This window comes from Notothenia coriiceps, unplaced genomic scaffold (genome assembly GCF_000735185.1).
Source record: "Notothenia coriiceps isolate Sejong01 unplaced genomic scaffold, NC01 NC01_scaffold00020475, whole genome shotgun sequence".
In the NCBI taxonomy this organism is placed as follows: domain Eukaryota; kingdom Metazoa; phylum Chordata; class Actinopteri; order Perciformes; family Nototheniidae; genus Notothenia; species Notothenia coriiceps.
In genome coordinates this window covers 218,063-242,362 of record NW_011353176.1, presented here as the reverse complement: position 1 = coordinate 242,362, position 24,300 = coordinate 218,063, and the positions used below count along the sequence as shown (strand labels likewise).

The 24,300-nt window shown below is 40.0% G+C and overlaps 3 protein-coding genes across 4 annotated transcripts in view; 2 read left to right on the top strand and 1 right to left on the bottom strand.

The window, feature by feature from the left end:
* Window positions 1–946: 946 nt before the first annotated feature.
* Window positions 947–12,100, top strand: sgpl1 (sphingosine-1-phosphate lyase 1). 2 transcript variants are annotated; one of them, XM_010779604.1, is made up of 14 exons: window positions 947–1,137; window positions 3,966–4,131; window positions 5,251–5,318; window positions 5,626–5,773; window positions 5,881–5,960; window positions 6,155–6,283; window positions 6,372–6,460; window positions 7,356–7,464; window positions 7,547–7,645; window positions 7,734–7,880; window positions 8,093–8,331; window positions 8,414–8,560; window positions 8,647–8,767; window positions 10,748–12,100. In XM_010779604.1, exons 1-14 carry the CDS (start codon window positions 1,126–1,128, stop codon window positions 10,892–10,894), a joined length of 1,701 nt encoding a protein of 566 aa, XP_010777906.1. In that variant the 5' UTR covers window positions 947–1,125; the 3' UTR covers window positions 10,895–12,100. The 2 variants fall into 2 exon arrangements, with proteins under 2 accessions (XP_010777906.1, XP_010777907.1); XM_010779605.1 differs by lacking the exon at window positions 947–1,137 and adding an exon at window positions 3,256–3,340.
* Window positions 11,909–16,183, bottom strand: pcbd1 (pterin-4 alpha-carbinolamine dehydratase/dimerization cofactor of hepatocyte nuclear factor 1 alpha). Its single transcript, XM_010779606.1, has 4 exons — window positions 16,022–16,183; window positions 15,152–15,283; window positions 14,983–15,063; window positions 11,909–13,853 (listed from the first exon to the last, which is right to left on the bottom strand). Exons 1-4 carry the CDS (start codon window positions 16,022–16,024, stop codon window positions 13,761–13,763), a joined length of 309 nt encoding a protein of 102 aa, XP_010777908.1. The 5' UTR covers window positions 16,025–16,183; the 3' UTR covers window positions 11,909–13,760.
* Window positions 13,867–24,300, top strand: part of LOC104952735 (heparan-alpha-glucosaminide N-acetyltransferase) — a 28,560-nt gene continuing 18,126 nt past the window's right edge. Inside the window, exons 1-8 of the mRNA XM_010779607.1 lie at window positions 13,867–14,526; window positions 16,869–16,998; window positions 17,353–17,447; window positions 18,236–18,357; window positions 19,348–19,457; window positions 21,373–21,442; window positions 21,532–21,598; window positions 24,000–24,085. Coding sequence (XP_010777909.1) covers window positions 16,902–16,998; window positions 17,353–17,447; window positions 18,236–18,357; window positions 19,348–19,457; window positions 21,373–21,442; window positions 21,532–21,598; window positions 24,000–24,085 — 647 coding nt within the window. The 5' untranslated portion in view covers window positions 13,867–14,526; window positions 16,869–16,901. The remainder of the gene's footprint in view (window positions 14,527–16,868; window positions 16,999–17,352; window positions 17,448–18,235; window positions 18,358–19,347; window positions 19,458–21,372; window positions 21,443–21,531; window positions 21,599–23,999; window positions 24,086–24,300) is intronic.

Here is a 24,300-nt window from a genome sequence, read left to right as displayed (position 1 = left end):
TAACCAGATGCTAATAACAACAAAGTTATTGACTGTATGATCAGTATGACAGATGAACAGATCGCCACTGGGTTTACAACTAAAGACACAGCCACGCAGAAACTGCGGCATGTGTACGGCTCCTTATGGGTACTGCAATTTTTGGAAGTCCGAAGTGACGTTCTGGTGCTCCCCTGCCATGCTCCCCTTTCAGACGAGACATATACCACGTGATGACACGTTAGGCTCGTGTTGTGTTCAAGGACCCTGACCTTGGCCAGGAAAAACAGGCACTCGCCTGTTTAATTTTTTTGTGGTCTAGATTTCTTTAATTTTTTTCTTTTTTGCGTGTGTTTATAAATTACCTCGAGGGCCGTAGCAAATGGTCTCGCGGGCCGTATACGGCCCGGGGGCCGGAGGTTCCCCACCCCTGTTCTAGAACATTATGTTTTATTATGATTATGTAGGCGATACATAACATAAGGATAGAGGACATTTAATTAATGGTGTTGAACAGAGTATGAGTAGAAACTGAATTAATTTCTAAACTTTTTACAGATAAACTTTGTTATTAAAGTTATGTATATTTTGATTAAAAGTGTTTAACTTCCAACAAAAAAGGTGGATTTGTATTATTAAGATATGTAAATGTATTAATTTAGATAGATACATTATTTGTGTGAGCTCATCAACGTTGATGGATTTCGACCTCATTATTTGAAACAAATCTGATTAGGCTATGTTGTATTTTTTATATTTATTTACAATGCACTGATATGACTGGGTTTGGAGTTTACGAAAAGCATAAGCAGCCTCGGCTCTTTGCTAACTCACTCAGTTGTGGACGTCAAAACGTGCGCCACTCCTGTCTGTTCAGTGGTAGATCTCCAAACCATGTGGCCCCGCACACACAGCGGTCTCGTGGTGATCCGCAGCACTGTTAGATCTACACATGCTCAGACCGCGCGGGCGCAGCTTTACCAGGCTGCTGGGCACTTCCTGAATCAGGGTTAGCTAATAGCTTGCTGCTGTGTTTGTTAGTAGCATGTAGATGAGAGCCGAAGACTCGAAGGCAGGCTGCTGGAGGTGACTTTCCTGAGAAGCAGACAAAAAAGAGGACTTTCAGCGAGAGTTTGCCTCAACAACATGGACTACTGGGTAAGCGTCGCTTCACTTGTTTCTGTTTTTACACTCAGGACGGTGGCAGGGCTGCTACAAGACGCTTAAAGAGACCAAGACTTGTTTACCAATAGTAAAGTGAGCTAGCGAGCTGCCTAGTGTTGCTCTTAGTGATGCTGCACCTCCACAAACAGTGTGTGTGACTGTGACCCCTATTAAGAAAGCCTTGGTTTACAGATTTAAGGGTGTTTCTGAAGAAACCCTTAACATATATTGATACTTTAAAGCCTCCTGTAATGGGATATTTTTGCATAACACGAGCCACAATATGTTTTCAGAAATAATAAGACATTCACAGAAAGTGTTAAAGGTGCTTCCTGTACAGGACTTCATGTAAAGCTTCTATTAAGTCTAAATCTATGTCAGCGTGTAAGGTTTGCAGCTCCTTCCTATTGTTTATTGTAGGAGCCAGCCAGTGTGTACAATTCGAGATCCTGCCATACTTAAACCTGCAGGAAGCTTAAACAAAGCATTACTTTAGTACTGCCACCAGAGAGCTTTTCAGATTTGGGGGAGTTTTCTTAAAGGAGCAGAATCAAGTTTTGTTAATGGTAGACACCAGACAGTAGACTCGGCACTTGAGGGCGGCTAGTCTGACACATATCAGCTGCCTGTCAGTGCAACATGTATGTCCAAAGTGTGTCACAGGGACTCCTGCAGATCATTTTGAGGAAGAAGAAGTATCTCTAAAAGCGTACTTTTGGGCTAAATGTCAAATCATGACACAACAGCTTTGACGCTTTGTAAACGGTTAGAGAAAATAAGTATTGATCTCCCCCTGAATGATTTCTGGGTCCCTGTTTGACTTGCGGTGTTGCTCACAGTCTTGTTTCCCCTTGATGTATCCAGGAGCAGCCACCTCACACCCAGTACATTTCCATGAGAACATGACCTACTCTCTGAGACAACAAAAGCTCTCCTTACAGAATAGCCAAATGTTGTACGAGGGGGAGCAAAGGAATGGGCGTCCACTGTTTGACAATAAGTGGGACAATACTGGAGCAAGTGTCTTTGTGTGAACTCTGTATTACTTTTCCTGTGGCAAAGAAAGCATTGAATTGTTTTGGGAAAAGGACCTGAAGGCAAACCTATAGACAGAAAGTGAGTTGGATAACAAACAGAGAGGCCTGTATCTTCATATCTTCAGACTTGCCTTTTGCACTGATGTGAGATAACGCAGTTTAATCTTTTCCTTTATGGCAGACACGTGACAGCCATCAGTAATGTGCTTTATACCAGCACGCTACCTTTACTCACGATCCCTATCATGAAAACCCAAACCCTCACCGTCAACACACAGTAATGGATTTTTTTCTCCGTGACTACCCACCTCTGTTCAGCTGATCTAGTCCAACCTGAATAAGAACATGTTACCTAAACAGGCAGGTATGACAGCTATAGACTAAGCAGGGGGGGGGGGGTGTGAGTCGTGTTCTCACTGACAGCCCTCCCTCCATTCATTCACTAAATGATTTGAATATTATATTATATATTATATTGGATATTTCATATCCTCATCATCAAACTAAATGTATGCATTTTCACTGTTAGTCAATCATGATTTGAAGTACACAACACATTGTTTCAAAACCTTCAATTGCACAACAGAGCTTGCCTCATTGTGCTATGGGATGTTTATATATGGCGGCGCAGACTGGGGTTACTTAATATAATGTCTTTTGAACCTTAAGCTTCTGATTGTGGCTGAGGTGGAGAAAACAAGGCTCCAGCTTATCAAAAGGGCCTGCTATTGTGTAATAAAAACACAGCAGATGAGAGATAGTGGAAAGATTGCTTTGCTTCACTTATGAAATGGTATGCGTGAGTCAGTTTCTGTCATATTGCTGCCTCTAGGCTCAAGTATTCTTTTGTGAGTTCCGTTCACATTTAGATTAATAACAAAGGGGTCAGCGTTAATTTGTGATCAGGATTACATTTTGAGAATATAACTTAAAATCTGACTTTGTTGAGAGGAACTTCCTGTCTTGTTGAAGCATGATTTATTGCAAAACATCCCTCAATGGCTGGATGTGTTGTTGCCGGTCTAGCTGCTGGGAGGAGTCTGCTGACAGACATGCAGGCAGCTGAGCTTTCTCTCACTCTCACCTGGAGAACACACACGACAGTTTTAGTTAGTGTGAGGAGGAACTGAACCCCTATAGGTCTGACAATGTCTTCTGATGTAAGTACTAACATTTGGGATATGTGAACTGAATACGAGCCTGAATTAATATAAATATTCATAGCTAACCATATTAGGATTTTTATAGCTGTCTTAATATTTGAGGGTTGTGTTATTGAATGATAAATACTTAAGTGTTGTGGACATTTGACTTTGACATACTGTGAATATAGCTTCTAGCGTTGGGGGTTGTTTTTTACCTTTTTTAAAGTCAGTAGTTTACAAAGTTTCTCTTTCTTGAAAGGGAGTTCATGGAAATGTGTCTCTGCTTCTTGGCGTAATGTGGTTCATATTTAGGCAAATATTTTTGGGTTCGAAATAACTAGTTCAATCTTTATCAAGCAAACTTGGACTTCAGTTTTCTATTTCCAGAGATGAGACTAAGGATTTAGGGCTTGACTGTTAGATCATTTAAACAGTGTTTTATGGGATAATACATGCATTCACAGTTAACATGTGAAATGCAGGTACAAATATCCTCATCTTGTCTTAAGAAATCTAACAACAATTTGAAATCTTTTTTTTAAAAATAATAATAATGTGGTCATGATTGTGTGACTGGGCAGATGTTTAGTTCTTTTGTTCTTCGTAATGTTTCACATGGTATCTGTATGTGGTTGTGCAGAGTGCCTTGGAGGTGTACAGGGAGCTGGTGCTGCTGTACCTGGATCAGGGCCGGCGGCAGGTCAACACACACTGCTCCGACCTGGAGCCCTGGCAGATCATCGGAGCGTCGGTCATCACCACGCTGGGCGGCGTCTGGATCAAAGGCTTCCTCTTCCAGCAAGAAAGTAATCTTTTACACGTGATACACGACTGATAAGTGGGGGTGGGGGGTAGGGTAATCAGATATGATAACTCATGAAAATGGCGAGGCCATCTTCACAAAGCTTCTTGAGTCATCTTGGCCTTATTCAACAACATTTGAGAGTTGACTTTTGAGCAAAAATAATTGGTAATAATAGCACATTTTCTTCTAGTTGTATTATATAGGATTTCAATAGTTTAAAAAACAAATTTATTTATTTTTCAAAGCATTATGATCTTTTAAAATGAGTAAACACTACTGAACTGAGCGATAGATTATATTATATATATGCTATTACGCATCCCCTTCTGACACTAGGTAAAAAAACATCCTCGTACGAAGTTCACTTCCTGTAGAAATAAAAAAACGTCAATACTAATGACATTTTTTTTATGTATGCCCCCCCCGTTCTGGCGTTCCTGACTTAATTTTTCTCCAACTTCCTTTAAGATTTCTGTTCCCTTAAGTGTTGCTTGTGTTTACCTGCTAGTTAGGATCAGCTGTCACAGGTGTTTTTTTAATGGATGAGAACAATGGGATTTATCATTGTAAGAATAAAGATAAAAACCATTCTGTGGTTTGAGAACACGTCATGAATCTGACAAAATCAGAAAGATTTAAGAACAATTCTAGAAAGATATTTGCTAATGAGGCAGAATCCTCCCATATTGGAGTTTGGCCGCCATTCTCCTATTCGCTTTCATTTTCTCTGCAGTTTTCTTGCTCATCTTAGTGACTACCTTTGAGTTGAACGTTCCCTGTTATTCTGAAGCTAGTAAGTTCTAACAACAAGACTTTCTAGATCTGCTATCATCAATCAATCAGTGGTTGAATTCCTCATGAACAAGGTCAGCTCCACCTGTCTACTTCAGCTCGTAGAGACTGAAACTTGGACAGAGTGAGGCTTCGTGGAGGACTCGTTATGTCTTCAGTGCTTTCAGGGTCAGAATGAAATGCTTTGTGAACACGGCTTCATTATTCATCGAACACGTCTGGTCTTGACGAGTGATTATAGGTCATAGTCAGCTGTTTAATGTTTGTGGTCGGATGAGTGTGTGAGCCCATTTCACCACAGCTGCTGCCTCGTGTCTTTGGCCTACAGGTCTCCTGTCGCGAATCAAGAAGCTGTGCTTTCGACTCGTCAGAAAAATACCCTTTGTTGGCGCAACAGTAAGTATCAGTGGTAAATGAGTTCCTTCTTCTCCAAGCAGATGTGCACTGAGTCACTCATGGATGACTGAGTACAGCTTGCAGAGGGTGCGGGGGGGGGAGACCTTTGGAAAAAGTTACATCATGCACTGGTGATAACAGTCTGTTACTTCTGGTCATTATGACGCTCACTTTATCAAAATGGTACAAAAAGTGTAGATAGTACAGACACGTTCTGGTCACGTCTGACAAACAGTTACATCACCATAACTCCTTTCAGGGAATAACATGCTTTACCTAACTTGTTGTTTTCCTCTTTGTATAACAGATCCAGACTCAGCTCAACAAGGCTCTGGATGACATGTCTGCTAGTCTGTGTACTCTGAAGGAAGGGATGAGCTACACTAAGCAGCTGCCCTCTAAAGGCCTCTCCCAGAGCCAAGTGCTGGACAAGATCAGAGAGTACGAGACTCTGAGTAAGTCTGACCTTCACTATCTGTCTAGATTAGACTTCCTGGAGAATATTTCATTACCGACTGTTGCCTTTTTTCATATTTACGAGAAATCCCTTGTGACGTCGCAGGTGAGGTGAAGTGGGAGAACGGATGTGTTTCGGGCACAGTGTACTGGGGGGATGAGTCTCTGACCAATCTCCTGGTGAAGGTATGCATCTTTGTATACATTTCTGGACTTTGGCATTCCAAGCACAACTAGTCCAAGGTTGAACTTGGATGCATTCTTAGTGTTAGCTACAGTAAGCAGGATAGGACTGAACTGTTTTGTTTCTCTTTTCTCATTTCTGACAAACAACTCCTGTTTATTCCTTTAAAAAAATCTTTCCTTTCTTTCATTCCTAGGTATATGGAAATTTCGCATGGAGCAACCCACTTCACCCTGACATTTTTCCTGGCGTAAGAAAGATGGAGGCAGAAGTTGTCAGAATGTCTTGCACACTTTTCCACGGTGGACCAAACTCCTGCGGCGCAGTAAGTTATCCTCATCATATGCTTAACATTGTATGAACTAAGGATGGATAGATCCAAAGCATTTCAACAACTCTGCCTTTTTGTCCAGGTCACTTCAGGAGGAACTGAGAGCATACTGATGGCCTGCAAGGCGTACAGAGACATGGCGTATGAACGTGGGATCAAATACCCTGAAATGTAAGTGGAGCTTTATTAGAAATAGTTGATAAGTATTTTAAGTCTTTTGGTTATACATATTTTTGTCTGCTTTAGGTGTTGTAAAAATCAGTTTCATATTTTGAAAAGGACAAGACAATGCAACCGTCCCTTTTTGAAAGGTCTCAATATTAGTTTGGATAAATAAAAGGAATAAGGGACTATATTGTGTCATGATAAAACGTAGTTACCTCATAAAAAGAGATTGACAAAAAAGGGTTGAAATAAGATGATAATAAAAGTTAAAATAGTCATAAAATTGGTAAGGGGTTGACATTTCTTGTAAAAGCTTTTATTTTTATTTCTCAACTGATATGTCTTTTAGTTTCAACTAGTACAGAGCATTTGGTTTTCCATGTTATTGTAAAAAAAATTGTGGCTGTAATTAAGAATTGCATTGCCACATTTTAAATTGGAGAAGTTACAGGGAAAAAAACCTCAGGCCCTAATAGGAAATGAATCGCCTATATTTGCGATATGACGTTACATTTATGTTGCCAACTTCATCAGTTTTAAAACCCAAGCAAACAAAACCTCATTTTTTTTAGCACATTTAGTTCCTTATGGCACAACACGTGAGCTACACACTAGTGGCTGCAACAAACACTAAGTGGATTATTCAAGAAAATCACCAGACCTTACACAGGTAACAGGCACATAAATAAAGTCCAGCAATCTGTAATTAATTAAGACCAACTGTTGAGCAAAATAAAGTAAAAAGACACATGAGTTTTAAACCACTAAAGGAGGGGGAAAACAATCAAATGAAATAATAGATTGTCAACCTTGATTTAAAATGGATATAAAGAGGTTGTTTTTGACTGCTCTTTACAGAAGTTGTAACTATAGTTTTTGTTTTTTTTTCTACTTTTTGCAGTATTGCCCCTTTGAGTGTCCACGCAGCCTTTGACAAAGCAGCGCATTACTTTAGGATGAAGCTTGTTCACGTTCCGCTCGACAAGAAAACCATGAAAGTAGACGTGAAGGTGAGAATACATTCGACACAGCATGTGCTCATTGACTTCTTCTCATAGACAGTAATTATGTCCATATTTCTTCTCTCTCAAGGCTATGAGGAGAGCCATCAACAAGAACACGGCCATGCTGGTGTGCTCTGCGCCTCAGTTCCCACATGGAATCATTGATCCCATTGAAGAAGTAGCCAAGGTGAGAAGTGACACATTCCCCCTAGAACATTTTCTGAAATGAGAAGAAGAAGGCCAAGTCTCTTATACTTTCCCTCGCTGTGTTCCAGCTGGCGCTGCGCTACAGCCTCCCCCTGCATGTGGATGCCTGTCTGGGAGGTTTTCTCATTGTGTTCATGGCCAAGGCTGGTTACCCACTGGCTCCTTACGACTTCAGGGTAAAAGGTGTAACCAGCATCTCTGCAGACACCCACAAGGTAAGGAGTGGTTGTTGATTCACTCCAAATTAATGCTGGTTAGAAGCTTGCCTACTGAAGAAAAAAACATCTTATAACAAATCCAGAAAATAAAAATGTCACTATTTGTAAAGGATTAATCATATAGTTTAAAGACCAGTGTTATATATACTGGCTCCTCTAGGCCACACTTTATTGCAATTCTAATGCTGCGTTTCTACATTCTTCTCCAGTACGGTTACGCCCCTAAAGGCTCCTCAGTGATCCTCTACAGTGATAAAAAGTACCGGCACTACCAGTACTTTGTGGCTCCAGACTGGCAGGGGGGAATCTACGCCTCGCCCTCTGTGGCAGGCTCCAGGCCCGGAGGGATCATCGCCGCCTGCTGGGCGACCATGATGCACATAGGAGAGAACGGATACATAGACGCCACCAAGAAGATCATTAGCACAGCTCGCAAAATCAAAACGGAGTAAGACACACAGGTCTGTTAAAAACTACTGTTTAAATGATCACTTGCACCATTTCAATTACTCTGTTTCTTTTGTTGACAGAATCTCCAAGATTAAAGGTGTGTTTGTGTTTGGGGACCCCGAGGTGTCGGTGGTGGCAATAGGCTCCGATGAGTTTGATATTTTCCGTCTGTCCAACGCACTGACGACAAAGGGCTGGAATCTGAACACACTGCAGTACCCATCCAGGTACGTATTGAAAGAAATATTCAAGAAATGGAATAACTTCATTAGAAGTCAGGAGTTTGACAACTCTATGATGTTCTCTTTCACAGCATCCACATTTGTTGCACAGTCCTGCACACGCAGAAGGGCGTCGCCGATCAGTTTGTCCATGATGTCAAAGAGCAGGTCGCCATCATCTTGAAGAACCCCAAAGAGAAAACCACAGGAATGGTGAGAGAGCTCTGCTACACAGTTGTTCATGCTGCAATAATACCCTGACTATACAGTATGTTTAAGTATTAAATTCACATAAATAGAAAGTATGTATACAGTACAGTAGTAAGTATACAAAATACGCCCGTTAGGTAAATGGAACCAACAAACACTTGGGAGGATCTTCTATATAACCAAGCAGGATCTTAAAGGAGAATTCCACACTTTAAAAATAGATTTGTTTTTAAAAAGTGTCCCATTTGCTGTGAGCTACAATGGAGTATGATATCAAAATATGTTTTGCCACTCCAAAGAAGTAAGTTAAATTAAACATATACTGCGTTGAAATCTAAAAAACTTTAACTCACCCTTTGGTGTGATGGTATTCAAACACACAATTCACACCAGTGAAAAACATTTTCGGAAAACAAAAGCTACCAAATAATCTAAAAATCCAAACTTCCAGTCAACTTACCTACATGTCTTCAGACTTTAGGTGGAAACCTGAGAACACTAAGGAGAGAATCCTTCTAGTGTGTGTTCATTGTTTCCACCTATCATGGTGCCAAGTGTGAGAGAGAGTACAACTTTCATTTGTAGTGAGGTGTGACAAAGCATGTCAAATATGTCTGCCACTATCTATTGTGTCCCATCTTCTTGGTACACGTGGCATTTTGTTTTCCTGCTGCACATACTGCGAATGCTGTTTGTGTTTAGAGTTTTAAATGGAGTGGGAACTCCACCCAACATGCACAAACCGGCTTCATGCCAATCAGGTTTGTTTAGAGCACACCAGGGAATGAAGAATCATCTTCAGTTGAATAACAGAAATGAAAGGAAAAACCTCTTTAAATGTCTTGGTATATTTCATTGATTATTTTTTTATTATTATTAGGTTTTTTTATTTCTCCCCTAATTATTGTCGGAGCTGCAGTTTCACAACTTAGAGCATTAAAATCTATCAAATAGACCAGGGGGCATTTAGCTACAAAAAAAATATTTCTGGGCGGTGTTGGAAGGTATGCTGCTGGGAGAAGTAGTAACACCCTTAAGCAAGTACAAGTAGTAGGTTAATAAGAATAGTAAATAATCATATATTTCCTGAAATGCTCTCAAACCACAAACTGTTCATAATCTCTCCTCTGTAAGTAGTCCCTAGATCTCTTTAAATAGTCCCCAGATCTTTGCAACAAGACATCTTAACTACACACACACACACACACACACACACACACACACACACACACACACACACACACACACACACACACACACACACACACACACACACACACACACACACACACTGCACTAGGTCAGAAACCAGAGGAGACCATAGACGGACAACTTTTGGACAACATGTCCTCTCCATTAAAGGCAGCTCATTGTGGAATAGCCTCCCAGCTGAGATACGGGATTGTCCCACTCTCAATAGCTTTAAAGGTCAACTCAAAGAATGGTTGAGAAACAACCAGACGTGCAATCACCGCTAAAAGCACTTTAACACAGGGGTATCTCCTCTTGCACTTTACATATCGTAGCTGCTACATTGTACTGCCGTGTGGTAAATGCTTGTTTGGTGTGTCTTTATACTTTATTAATGTATTGTCTTCCAAACCTTCCTATCATATATTGAGCAAGGTTGACGACACGCAAACCTAAGCAATAAACAACCGGCGGTCTTGGGTCAAGATAGGTATTTTATTAACAAAAGATTTTGACTTGAAAAAAAAAACTCTCGCAGTTCAACAATTGCCCCGCTGCCCATTCTTATCAGGTGACATACAACATTTTAGATGTAGGGTGATCAAAATGCGGCCACAGCAAGGCACATCATCTTCATCACAGAAATAAGTTAACATTCATATTAAAAACAACCAACCGCATAATTAACATTACGTACCAAGTACGATTTGTTTTACCTTGGCTCTAGGTTCATTACAGCTGCAACACTTAATGAGCATTTGTAAACTCCCTTGTGCCTTCCTGTTGTTTCAGGGAGCGATCTACGGCATGGCCCAGTCCATCCCAGACAGATCCATGGTGACGGAGATCTCCAGAGGTTTCCTGGACTGTCTCTACAGCACTGAGGTGTCCCTGTCAAACACCAGCCACATGAATGGCAACGGCAAAGCCCACCACTGAAGCTGCATGGGCCCCCCCGCCCCCGGCCCCAACCCCACAGCACGCAGGGAAACACGCTCGCTTCCTCCTAGAGTTTCGAGCTAATCGTCAACGGTTGCCTTATCTTGCACACCTACACCATATGGAAAACATCTGCAAAGATCTTTAAAGCACAAGCCATAGTCATTGTAATCAGCCCAGAGGGAAATCGCTTGTTTAGGCAGAGAGAGAAGAAATTACTTATTCCAAAAGCGTTTGATTTTATCATGTATGTAGTGAAAGTGTGTGTGCGTGTGTTTGTTTGTGTTGTTTTAAATGTTCAACAGTTCATTTCAATTTTAGCATGTGTTAAATGCTAATGTTTCTCATAATCTCTACTGATTGCATAGCAAAACCATTCCTTTTTTTTTTTTTTTTACTGGAACATTTCAGCTTGTTGCCTGACTGCCATGACTCAGCAAAAACCAGTGAACCCTTGTTAGTGACGCTGTGCTGCCCTCTAGTATAAACATGATGCAGTGCTTTATATATGTGGAGGCTAAAAGGTATCATCATCATGTGGCAATTCTGGCAGACAGCTTTTATAATGTAAAAACTCTACGATGCCCCGACTAGCGCATATCAGGGTAATCTGTAAATCACTTGAACCTACAGTTCTGATGTTATGGTAGAAGTGTGTCTGAGCATGAACATGCATGTCCTTTGTATGATGGCACTTATTGTGATGACTATTTTCGTGATCCATCTACAGTGGTTGGATTTGTAGACAGAGGGAGAATGATTTAGATAGTGGGAGCGTTTAATGTAGTTAATAATGTATACAATTGTTTAAATTACAAAGGGTAGAACTAGCCACAAGGCCATGAATATATATATTTGTGTTAAACCGCAAATGGAATCCAAAACTAATTGGACTCTTGGGCTTTTTAATTGGAATTCCACACATTAGCTTTTAAAGTAAAAGGAAATTAAACAAATCAACACACTAGACTGAAGGCTGTTTCCACCTCTGTCCCTCAATAATCTGCAAAGTCACTTGTCTATCACTCTAGTTTTTAATAATTTGTCTCCTAATTCAATCTACCTCAGTTTCTACTCAATGAAAATGTCATGTATTCATCCACTGAAACACTTTCAAAGAGGGCAAGTGTTTTTTTTTTCTTGTCTAACATAATCTTCACAATGTAAGGGCATACAAACTGTAATAAAGATAAACTGTTAGACTGATCGATTCAAATGTTTATGTTGGGAGAAACCCACTCTCTGCCCTGTCTGAATGTAAATATATCCATTCAGCAGGATATGTACACATACTTACAGTTGACAATGTAACAATGCATTCTGTAACACCAACACATCTGTCGTTCTTTTATTTGCTTTCCTAATATTGCTTGTTGAAATTATGTATTTCCTTGAAATTATTTCCATGTTTGTGCAATATATAACTTTTCCTTTTGTGAAGTGAAACAATGAGGACTGCTCTACTATAAATGTTTTAAGTCAATAGAAGCATAGTATTGAATTACATATCGGCCTTGTTAGTAAGTGTAATTTAACCATTTGTGTGACCACTGGGTGTGTATTAATCACTTAATTTGTGAGCGTTTGTGTTTTACATGCTGAGCATTTTTAAAGAGATTAGACATGAATGTATTTAGGTTTTTACATGTGTGGGATTTTTTAAGCTATTAGTCAGTACCTGGTTAAATGGCTGATGACATACCCCACTAACGATTGTAGCTCATACCATCATGTGTTCATCCATCCTTCTTTCAATACTGTGCCCAGTAACGGTGTGGATACTCATGCCTGTGCAAAAAAAGTTTTCCAGCAATGACTCATCCTGTTTGCTTATGGAAAAATATCCTCAATAATTGTCTCTTAAATAAAACCGTGTAATGCAACATCCTGTTTTAAGTGAAAATGACTACATACTGTAAAGGAATTTTGCGGAGAAAATCTAAATTGTGTTGCAGATGGTGACATTATGTAGCAATAATGAGCGTTCACCTCTGTGCCTTCAGAGGTTTGAACTCATGACGTCATAGCAGATTTTCTGTAACATCCTCAGGGATTTGGCTTCATAACGGCGACATCATTTATCCATGGGTCATTCAATCATGCACAGGCTGGACATGTAGCTGTAATGCAATTAAATACAACCTTACATCAGTCTTAAACTATTCAATTAACTAACAACTATTGTAATTTTAGTTTTAGCTAACTGGATTGCATTATATTGTAACGGTATTTTTTTTTACTGTTTTGCACCCCTGTGAAGTCATTTTGTGTAGTTCTGAATGTACACGGTTAAAAGATTTGTTTTCATGTGACAGTGCATCTCATGTAGGAGATTTTTTTCCCCTTTGCACATGATCCAAATGCAATTATACCACTCTAAGCAATTATCACGGTCACACATAGTGGATGTTCTACAGTGGTGTTTTCAATAAAATGCATTCAGTCTTATAATTTTTCTGGTCATTTTCTTTTTAGTTCAACAGAAAATAACATTTACTAAACTGTAAAGTACAAAATCATTGGCACATAATGCACTAATTGTGGCAGAGGGACACATGAATGTTTAATGGAATAAATGGAATGGTTTCCGAAAAATTACTAATATTAAGAATGTTATGTGTGAACATAATTGTACCTTTAGCTTTTAATCCAATTTATTCATCAAATGTGTAACCAGCAACACAATAGTTTTTTAACCACGTTGGACCATTTGTGGTCAACACCTACCGACCTACATCATTCACAATTCACTGAAGGTAACATATTCTTTGGATTTGCAGATCACATCCTCAGCAATTTTCAGTGAAATTAATAAATGAAGAGCTCTTCATTTTCCACTGTTGAAATGACTGACGATGCAGGTGTCTTACATCATTGATGCCTGGTCAATGAATGTGGCCATAGTGATGTCTCGCTGGGACACCCCCCCACAGTCATGTGTGCTGAGAGTAATCTGGACCTGTTAAACAAAAAGGAGCATATAACTAGAAAATTACTAGTAGATCTAATTGTGTCTCGTTTAGCTCAAAGATGTTGCTTTAATCAGAAAACTTCAAATTGAAACCAGAATACAGCATTTTCATCCCTAGCTTTCTCATTGACTAACAATGAAGCCAAAAGAAGGAGAAACATATTTAGTGACCATCTATCCCTGCCTGATGTCAGCTGAAATGAAGGCCCTAAGCAGCCAAAGTGCAGTTGAATGTTTTAAGCAAGTACGTTTAAAGTAGACGATGAAAGCTGTCAACCCTGGTCAGGTTTTATTTTATTTTTACCTGGGCCTTGAAGCATCAAGCTGTCGACAACACCGACATAATCACTTTACTTTTTGTTTAGCTAACAGTTGTTGTGCAAACACGGTTAGCACTCACAGTCATGTTCCAGGCTATGTTTTCAAGCCACCTAATGAATGTAAGTTCAATATTCACTCTATTTTAACTCTGTTTCAACCCCTGAAGGAAATATCTAGCTCTTTAGCCACTAAATGCTACACTGTGACAACCTGCTACTAGCTGGTTAAGCTAACAGTCTGTGTCTACCTCATGGATGTTTGGTCTAGTGTGGCGCTAAACAAGGGACTTCTTCAGAACTTTCGGGCAGAAAAGATCTGCTTACGTCTGGAAGCGATGGTGGTAAGTAAACCAAAGTAGTACAGTTTTGGACTTTGCCTGCGTTAGCTAACAACTAATGTACTGCATTTGCAAGTGAAACACATGTTTTTCACAAGCTAACACTTTCTGGGGAATGGGGATGTCTCATTGTACACCTTACACTACACCTGTGTGAGCTTAGACATTTTTTTTTAACAGGAAGGAGTTGTGTTGAATCAACTTCAGTTAAAAAGACAGTGCTTTCAAAACATAACGTTTTTCATGATATTGCAGATTATTAAAAATTATTTATGCATGTTATGCTTTGGCACACTGGACTCTTCTTCAGCAGAGAAAGCCAATTAGGAGTATAACTGTGATGCAGCCTAGTATTGACTGATGACCACTAATGCCCTAAAGTCATACACTGTATATTATTTACAACTTTAGGGTTGTAAATTAATTTCCTTTGCATGAATCATAATTAGTCTTTAATACCTTATTATAGACATTGAACCATTCAGGATGATGGTCCATCTTCTCAGCTTGTAAAGCCACTCTGGACATAAAACCAAAAGCCTGAAAGAAAACAACACAATGAAGTCATGCATATATACAGTACATAATATACAATGGTTACTAGGTATATGGAATTTATATTATGAACCTGATTGAAGTCTTTAAAAATAAACTCTTTGTAAATGGCGTCCCGTGTCCCAAGTTCCACCCACTGAGCGTTGCGTAGCAGGGGGAGAAGGTGGGCCCTCTCCTCTTCAGTCAGACTCTGAATTTTACCAGCCTGGTATAGAGCAGAGGGAACAGTTAAAGCAGAACTGAGAGGGGCAGCTTCACAAACACAAACTGTGATTGGTTGCACAGGATCCCATCTGGAAACAATGAGAGGCTGCATTCCTGGTTTAAAAAACTAGCTGGTTCAAAGGTTTGTGATGGTGGAGGTGGGAGGGGTGTTGGAGGGGGTTCTGTTTGGTCACTCTGTTCCTAATCTTGACACATGATGCAGGGTCACATGGATTTAGAGTGGCTTGTTTCAAACAACCGAAACAAAAAATATTAACTGCATTGTCAACATTTCACAACATTCCCTATTTGTGTTTAATTGTGCAATCAAGAGGGGTCTTATGAAGGCTTTGTGCACAGATGAGCGGTCATGCCTATAAACCAGAGCAAGCAAATGTCACGATCAAAGCCTGAAACAGAGTAATGAAATCAACAGGTATCATAGCAACACTCTAATCTGCTCTATCAGTAGAGCGAATGGGCAGCACACAGACAATACTCACTGGCTCAACCCATGTCTATTTATCACGCGCAGTGGCTTAGTGCATACACAAAGACAGGAAAATATGCATATGTCAGTCTTATCCTTTCAGAATGATACAGACACATGTCAAATATATCTATCTGTATTATAAAACATTTTCTAGATTAGTTTTAGTCAATCTCATAGTCTAAAAATGGCAACAGGTGTGTGAGTATTAGGCAGCCCTCACACACTGGAGAGAGGTTGTGTACTCACCATGTTTGCAGAGTGTTTTCATTCACAGAAGAGGTTCAGCTCGAGCTCCCTGTTGCACAGATCTGTGGAGCAGCCAGTGAGAGTGACTGGAATCCAGTCTGACACATGAGCCGTAGGTCCTGCTTAGCTGCCCGTGCAGAAGCCTGCGCATAAATCCTCCCTGCTGATAGGCTTTTTGGCCCCCTGACAGCACAAGCTTAATCATAAACTGTCATGTGTTGCACAAGGCATGCATGAGGCCAGCTATTGTGTCAGCAAACATTGCTGCACCAACAGTGTTTGATGAAAGATACTGTTCCTTTGATACCCTCATATCTTCTATATATGAGCACATTAACTACAACTGTAGCATAATAGCACAGTTAATGATGTCTCTGTTTAACAAGACGGCATATTTTAAAGCAGACGCTGCTCTTCAGCTGACTGGAGTTCATGTCAGAGGTTAATGAGCTGCTCCTGCGAGATTGCCCCGGTGAACTCATCTGTCACGGCGAGCGCTCAGGGAAATGAACTGCTTAATGAAATGAGGAGAGGCAGAGGATGTGACAAGTGATCAACATTTCACAGTTGGCTGGGTGGGGAAGATGATAATAATGCTTCAGTGTTTAGGTTAGAAAGGAAGGCTGTGATTAAGACAAACACATTAGATTAGAGTCAGATGGTTGGAAAAATGGCTAATCCCTCTGATGCCTACAATATTGAGATTGAGAAGTTTGCATCAATAATGGTTTTGTATTGATCATTTCTAGAACTGAATTGCAGACGAATTTTGTGCCACACATTATTCAAATAAACGCATCACAACGTGCGCCCTTTTGCCCTTTGACCGCTTTTTTTTTTTTATTAGTGCGAGTGCTGTAAAGATGAGCAGTGGTAGCCAATGTTTTCAAGTAGCAACATGGAGCCCAGGACACTACAAGCAAGTATAACTTTGTTAATACTTGTAACAAGCAGTTATGGAGGAAACTTAACATCAGGTTAGTCTTTTTGGATACAGTGTTAGTGGGTCTTTCTAGTGTTTTAAACTCTCAATAGTCTTCATGTAGTTACAGATTGACACAGGATTCCAAGAGCAGTTACTTTATGCCTCAAACATATTTAGACTCTCCGCTTTTGGTGTCAATCAATATTTGTTTTTCATAATCGGTGTAAACATTCAATTATGACAAATAGACCTGTCAGTTGTATGAGAACTTACTCTGTCGATAATATTGAGTCTGTGTTATGATCTTGATAATGACAGAGACCTGATACACCCTTGTGTTTTATATTTATGATGTACAAAAAGCTTTGTGTACACCGTAAATCAGTGCCACTTTGAATCTATGCAGGGCCCACTCTGAAAATGGACCAGGCTTTGTTAATATTTCACAACCAGCTGGCAGAAGAAGTGCAGGTCTTTTACACATCAGATCACTGCTTCAAGGTAAATCAAAAATATATACACGGTTTCTCTGTTGCCTCTCATTTCCAGCTGTCTGTTATTCCAGGTTGATCCAGATATCAATAAGGGAGCAAACTTACTAAAGTTTGAGATTTAAGTTTCTAACCAATAGCATCGTTCATGAAAACCTCCCCTGTCTGGTCATTTCCACTGTCTTTCAAACCCAACATATTTAGTGTGTGGTTGAATGTCCTAAAAATCTGAAGTATAGATACCCCTGATGGTATGATATTAAACTCTTCAGGTTTTGGGGATTTGTCTAAGAGAAAAAGCAGACATTACATTTAAAGCTGATCTAGTCTACTATTTCTCTGCACTTTTTGATGTAACAAAAAGTTGCTTTTCTGACCTCAATTACAGTCATTCCTAACTTTTTTTATGTTGTTTTAAGTTTTTGTTTTATTGTGAAGGAAATGTAAGCAGTTCTACAAAAGAGTTGTGTGTGTTCTTTTGAGAATTTTAAAAACATTTTGAGACATTTGGATGCAATTCACAAGGAACAGGTAAAGACCAAAAATATTTACTCAACTTGGAACAAGAGAAGTAAATATATTTTTAATAATTTGAACTGCCCTGCACAATGAACCTGTAACATAATAATGTATATATTTTTCGTATTTATTTCTTTAGCACGCTGCTAAAAGATTAGCTTTCAACTGCACATTCTACTTGTGTATCTGACAAATACAACTTAAAATGCGTGAATCCTAAACCATCATGTCCCCATTCCATCCCATTAAGTCAGTGTTTCACCTGTTTTCCCTTCTCAGTGTCTGTACCAGCATTTGGTCACCGTGAAGCCCAACAACAACAATGCATCTGTGGTGATCAGCACAAAATTCACTCTGACTATGCAAGTGGACTCACAGTCCAGGAATGTGACTCTCTGCAGGTAACCAGTTAAACATTCTAACAAAGCATCGACCACATTAAACCACCTACAATCCCAGGAAGTAAAAATGCTGATTAGTCTCCTGTTTACGCATATTAACTGCCTGTGGGAGTGTATTGCTCTGGCTTCCAGCCATGATATAGTGTGGTGGCATCCGATGACTGCCTCAGCAGTCTGTGAGATCATTTACAGGGCTGGGGGAGTAATCCTGACCTGCTTTCTGGACCTGAGTGATGCCCTCCCTTAAACCACCTCACCGGGTATCGATCAGCAGCCTTTTTGGGGTTAATAAGACCTGACATTCCAATATTGATGAAAAGGGCTCATTAAAGCGTCAAAGCTGTGCATATCCTGTTGAAACCTCTGCGGGGATGTTAACTAGAGGAGACAGTTGCCATATTTTTAAACAACCACGACTGACTGACACGACTGACAGAGGTTTCCATTTGGGGTCACCTGTAAACACGGGGCAAGAGATTCGGTTGCAACATGACAGGCCTCTGGTGCCTTTTTTCGCCCTCTTAGAAGTCTGATGCGCTTCTTAGATCAATGCTGAAGTCTCTAACCAGACTGCTGCCATTGATTTCCTTTTCCCGTTTGAAAAAACACTCCGAGTGATAGCTAGTATGTCATCCCAACAGTGGATCAATATGAGCATGTAATGCATGTTTTTTGGGGGCCTGGAACTGGACATGACGAGAGGACAGGGGGACGCACTTTAAGACAGCAGACACTAGGGGTTGCTGCTGAGCTTGCAGAGATTTTAGTTAGGTCTAGAGAAAACAGCAGAAAGTGAATAAAAGAACACATTTCATAATGCTTCTAAGGGAATATAATTTCACAGTGGATCAAATAAAACATCTTGTAATTGTTTGTGCTTTTAAACATCAGAACAAAGTTCAACATCCTCCCTAACAATACGAAGCAGAGACAGGAACACGTTCAGACATGCAGATAGTGTGTCTCAGTGTTTCACTGTTTTGGATGCAGGTGGAGTCAGACGTATGGGGAAGGTGGTCATTACTCTGTTTGGATCCAGATGTCCGAGTCTGCCAGCTGCACTGACGCTGTGGATAAAATCCCAAACAACGTCTACCTTCGTAAGTGAACAACACTGAAGGAAACATGATGATGACCTTCAGTAATCAGTCGCTCAGTTTTTAATAGAACAATTTGACTGTTATGATTTAAGCCACAGTGACAGAAAAGGAACCTTGGTCCACGCTCAAGACAAGCCTTTGATCCACTCCCCACTTAATCGAGTCAGCAGAGAATCACTCGCCCTGTCCACGTCTACTGAGCAGCTATACTCGCACATCTCTTGGGACATGATGTGTATTGATCAGATAAGAAATGCCTTCTTGAAAAGGGATAAAAGAAAAGCTTTTCTGTTTGTTTTGAAGGCCCTGGCTCCGCGCGTGGAGGATTGTGGGTAATACATTAGGGAGTGTGGAAGGATTAGGGCGTAATGGGATTTTGAAAGCGTCCCTCTCTCCATAATGTACACTCTACTTAACAATATTGCAGATTATGTTGTAGATCAGACTTTTAAGGCCAAGTAGCCATTATCCAAGCAGATATATGGTCAGCATGACGGCCCCCTTCACAGTATGATGAGCTTCCATTAGCTCCGCAGACCAGTGATTATATAAACTCCCCATAGGACTTGCTCAGCTTAAGTAATGGTCTGGTCAGCAGCTCAAGACAGGTTAGAGTTGCCCTGCTAGGAAATATCAAAGTTTACTTCTGATTGATTGGCCGTGGGGCTTCATGAGGTCATTTGATGGGTGCGGTATTCTTCAAGGATATGTTTCTGTGCAGCCACTATCAGATCCACCCTTTAATCATGTTAGTACTGTATTCTGCATTGTACCACAAACCACAAGTCACCTGCTTAATTCTCCCAAAGAAATCCAGAATATCGACTGCCATCAAGTGTTTGTGCGACTTTAACAGACGTATCAATGAGCTGAAGTAGCTGTTTTCAAATGTCTCTATTACTTTTTCTATTTATCTGGCAATAACTTAACCAAAGAGCGAGCAGGTTGTTGTAGAGATCCAGTGTTGTTTCACTTCATGTGCTGAGAGCTTTATGGTGTTTTTATGAGTGGGCAGCAGAGATGCCAGGACTTTCCCGAGGTGATTAAGTGACCACTCTTTGTTCAGGGTGAATGTCATCATAGTGTGGATCCAGCTCAGGTTAAAATGGCTGCTTCTTGTTTGTTTTTCCACCGAAGACAAATACGGAGCGTACTTCCCCATTATTTCAGTGCTTTGACGCAAGAAGGCTATACTGCTATCTCTATGTTATTTTTATAATCAAAAGCACTCCTATAATGTGTCTCAATGTTAATTCAATGCTGCTGGTTGGGATGGGTGAACCATGATGTAGCAGACTTGCCTTTTTTGATTGCAAAAAAATAAGATACAAATCAAATTGTCATTTTTGTTGGACTAATGTCTATTTTTGTACATTATGACATGAAACGGAAACAGGAAACACACTTTTTGCTCCTTAAATAATTTTTGAATAAGCCTGAATTCAAGAAGGTAGATTTAATTTGTTCTGTAACAAATAAAATACATCTTATCTGCATTGTTTGTGCCTTACTACAAACCTCATCTTGACCCCACTCCTATCAATGATGCCCTCAGGCAGACCAGCTCTTTCCCTCTGTCTTTGTTTTTCTCGTCCTTGTCCCAGTGTAGCCTTACATTTTCATTTTTTTACTCCTGCAGGGTTAGATTACCCAGATGGATGGACAGAGAGTTTTCCATTAGGTCCTTGTTTGTCACTTGAGGGATCCCCTTTGACACTGGTTGAATGACAGAGAGCCACAAGGGAGTCCAGAGGCGAGCGGAGCAGACAGTTTGGACTGCTAATCAGGCCTTTTATCCCTAGTCAGATCCTATTCTGACAAAGATGTACAGTATAAAGCTCCTGACATTGACTTCCAGACAGACTATGACGTACAGGCTCGCAGTCTGAAACAATTTCCCTTTTTTGTATTCCAGCTCTCCTGGTAGCAGCTCTCTTACTGGGCGTAATCGCTCTCTTATTCACTGTGGCACCCGACATCTTCAGGTACCCATATGTTTTTTACATCATCCACAATGAAAATACCTTCCTGCATTGAGTACTTCTCCATCTGAGCTAAAACCTCTCATTTACAGGAGGCGTTGCCCCTCAGAATGTATTAAGTCCATTTGCTGCCAAGGCTCACAGTACTCAGTGGATAATGTAAGTAAAATTCTGCTTTTAATTATCGTATTAGATTTAATTGATTGTATTTGGATCAATCATAAACCAATCAAATGATAGTGGAAATCTCATCAATATCAACTCTACATTTTGGACATCCTAAACATCTCAGTATGAACATATAAATGTAAGATTTATGGGTATTGTGGGTATTTCACAAGTTTTGTTTAGCCCATTATCTCCTGGATATGAAGTGTTCAGTAGAGCACTGCACAAAAAATGCACCACCTTTATTTCCTTACTGCACAAAATGATTTGCTTTCTTTATATTCAAATATATAATGTGCCTTAGTCCAACAGTAACATTGGATTATTTCCATTGGCCAACTACGCAGCCTGGGATGCATTCCAAAATGGCTCTGAGACTCCAGTCATCAAGACGTTTGGGAGACACTAATGGAATGATTGATACAAATGTTAGCAGAGCCAATTGTATAGCAGACTTACATGGTAGAGATAGAGCGCATATCCGTCCAATCATCTTGCTTGATGGCAAGAGCTGCTGTGTAATTTTGGTGAGCATGAATGGCCCCTCTCATTCTTCCAAGCGAGATGTCTGTGTCTTCCATATGCTGTGTGTTTGGCATGCAGATCCATCATAACATATTAGTGTTGGTGTCTTCCTGCTCTGGCTCTTTAAACTCCGGCGTGGAGGCCAGCGAGTCAGGCTAATCCAACCGAAAGGGCAACAGGCCAGAGCCATCTCAATGCTGCCTTCACAGACGGAGGGGAAAAAGAGGCGCCGACACACAGAACAGAGGATGACCCAGGATAGAAAGTTGGCCAACATCATTTTAAGGAGTTCCAACCCCTGTGGCAATTGGATTTTTGTTTTTTTCAACATTTTTTAAATTATAGTTATGTAATATTTACAAACAAGTTTAACATAAAATTACTTTTCTTGTCTAAAAGTTAAAGAACGAAGGGTACAAATCAATGTGATCCCGACAGGAGACAGAACTGTAATTCTAACATAATAATAATAATAATTTACTTCTACAGAAGAGGATCATTTCATACTTAATGTCAATTAGCAGAACCCGTCAGCTATTAAATGAGCTCTTGTAATTAGCATTCAAAGCAACATGAGGGCTCCTAAGAGAAAATTAACTTAATTATTTAAAGGTACAAGCACTAATCAATATTTTTGTATCAACATTCCATCAAATGACTACGTGAAAGGGGAAGGGCTCGGACATATTGGCAAACCGACACAATGTTATCATTTGATTCTGCAGTTCCTTTCAGTTCTACGCAGCAGTTTAGCATCTTTCAGCTTATGGTTTTGTTCAGTTTTTCTGCTGTCTTTCATATAAAAAAACTATTATATTTCTTTAAAGGCTTCCTATCATGCTATTTTCAGGCATATATTATGGGTCTCAGATATATAAAAATATATAAAAACATGTCTATGATGTGTTTTGCGCAAAATACAAACAGATCATGCATTTTAGACACCCCTCATATCCCTCTGTTCCAGCCCTGTTAGAGAAACAGGGTTTCAGTTAGTCAGCATTGCAAATGAGATGTTATCTCAATGCTTTTTTATCTGGTTAAATAAAGGTTAAATAAAAAAATGTAAAAAAATAAACGCTGATTTTGGGTCCTTAGCTTGAAAAAAAAAAAAAAGGAGGAGGGGGAGCTAATGCCTGCTCAGAATTACCCGGCAGATACAGTTCAATTTTGCCGTGGTTAAACGCCATCATGTTCCAAACCACATCAAGGATTATTTCTGAAACAGCATGGAGCTCAAATGCTTTTTCTCTTGCGGGTTTACCACAAGGTGAGTTCCTTTTTTTATTTCCTGCTTTTTTACATACTCCAGTACAGGTTAGCTCTGAGTGTAAACAAAGACCATATTACGTCCAAAACACATCAGGCATTGTTTCTGATGGCAACTTTCTGATAGTGCCGTGGGTCCGCATGTCCGATATGACGTAATTTATGTCATATCGGACGAAAATCTGGATCAGCTCCATTTTTAGAGATGTGGGTATGGAGGACGAAGAGAGAAGGGGGTTTTTTTCTGACACTTTGTGAGTTTCCTGACACTCCAGGGACAAATATGTATGTATAAAAGACATCAAAAAGTGCATTTTGCATGATAGGTCCCCTTTAATATGCTAAATGTAAACAATGCAAACACTACTCTCTTCCCTCACATGTTCTGTATATCTCAGCTATCACAATCATATAAAGGCATTCAGACAATGATTCTTAATTTCAGGTGGTTATATGCAAATGAAAATATTTGTTCTGCCAATAAATGCCCTTAAATCCTACAAACTGGTCCTATAAGGATTCTTGCTATTGTAATTAAAATGTGTATGTAAAAAAATGGTGTTAAGTTACTTGACATCTTATCGTTCTACCCTAACAGGGTGAGGCACAGGCTTGTGAGGCAGAGGAGGAAAATACCACTAAAGCCAAACCAACACGTCTGCTCTCACTGGACACTTTCCGAGGGTATGTCCGCCATCAGTAACCATCCTGTTTATCAGTCTATCACCACATGCGGCTCGTTCACATGCTAATTCCTTTTGGAGCAGTCTGAGGCATGATAAAGATCTACAGGCCCATCATAATGAATAATTACAGGGGTCACAGTCTGGCCACATGCTCCCCCAAAGCTTTTGTTATCAGGCCTTATAGCTTTGGGCATGATTTCTGATATCAGAGCG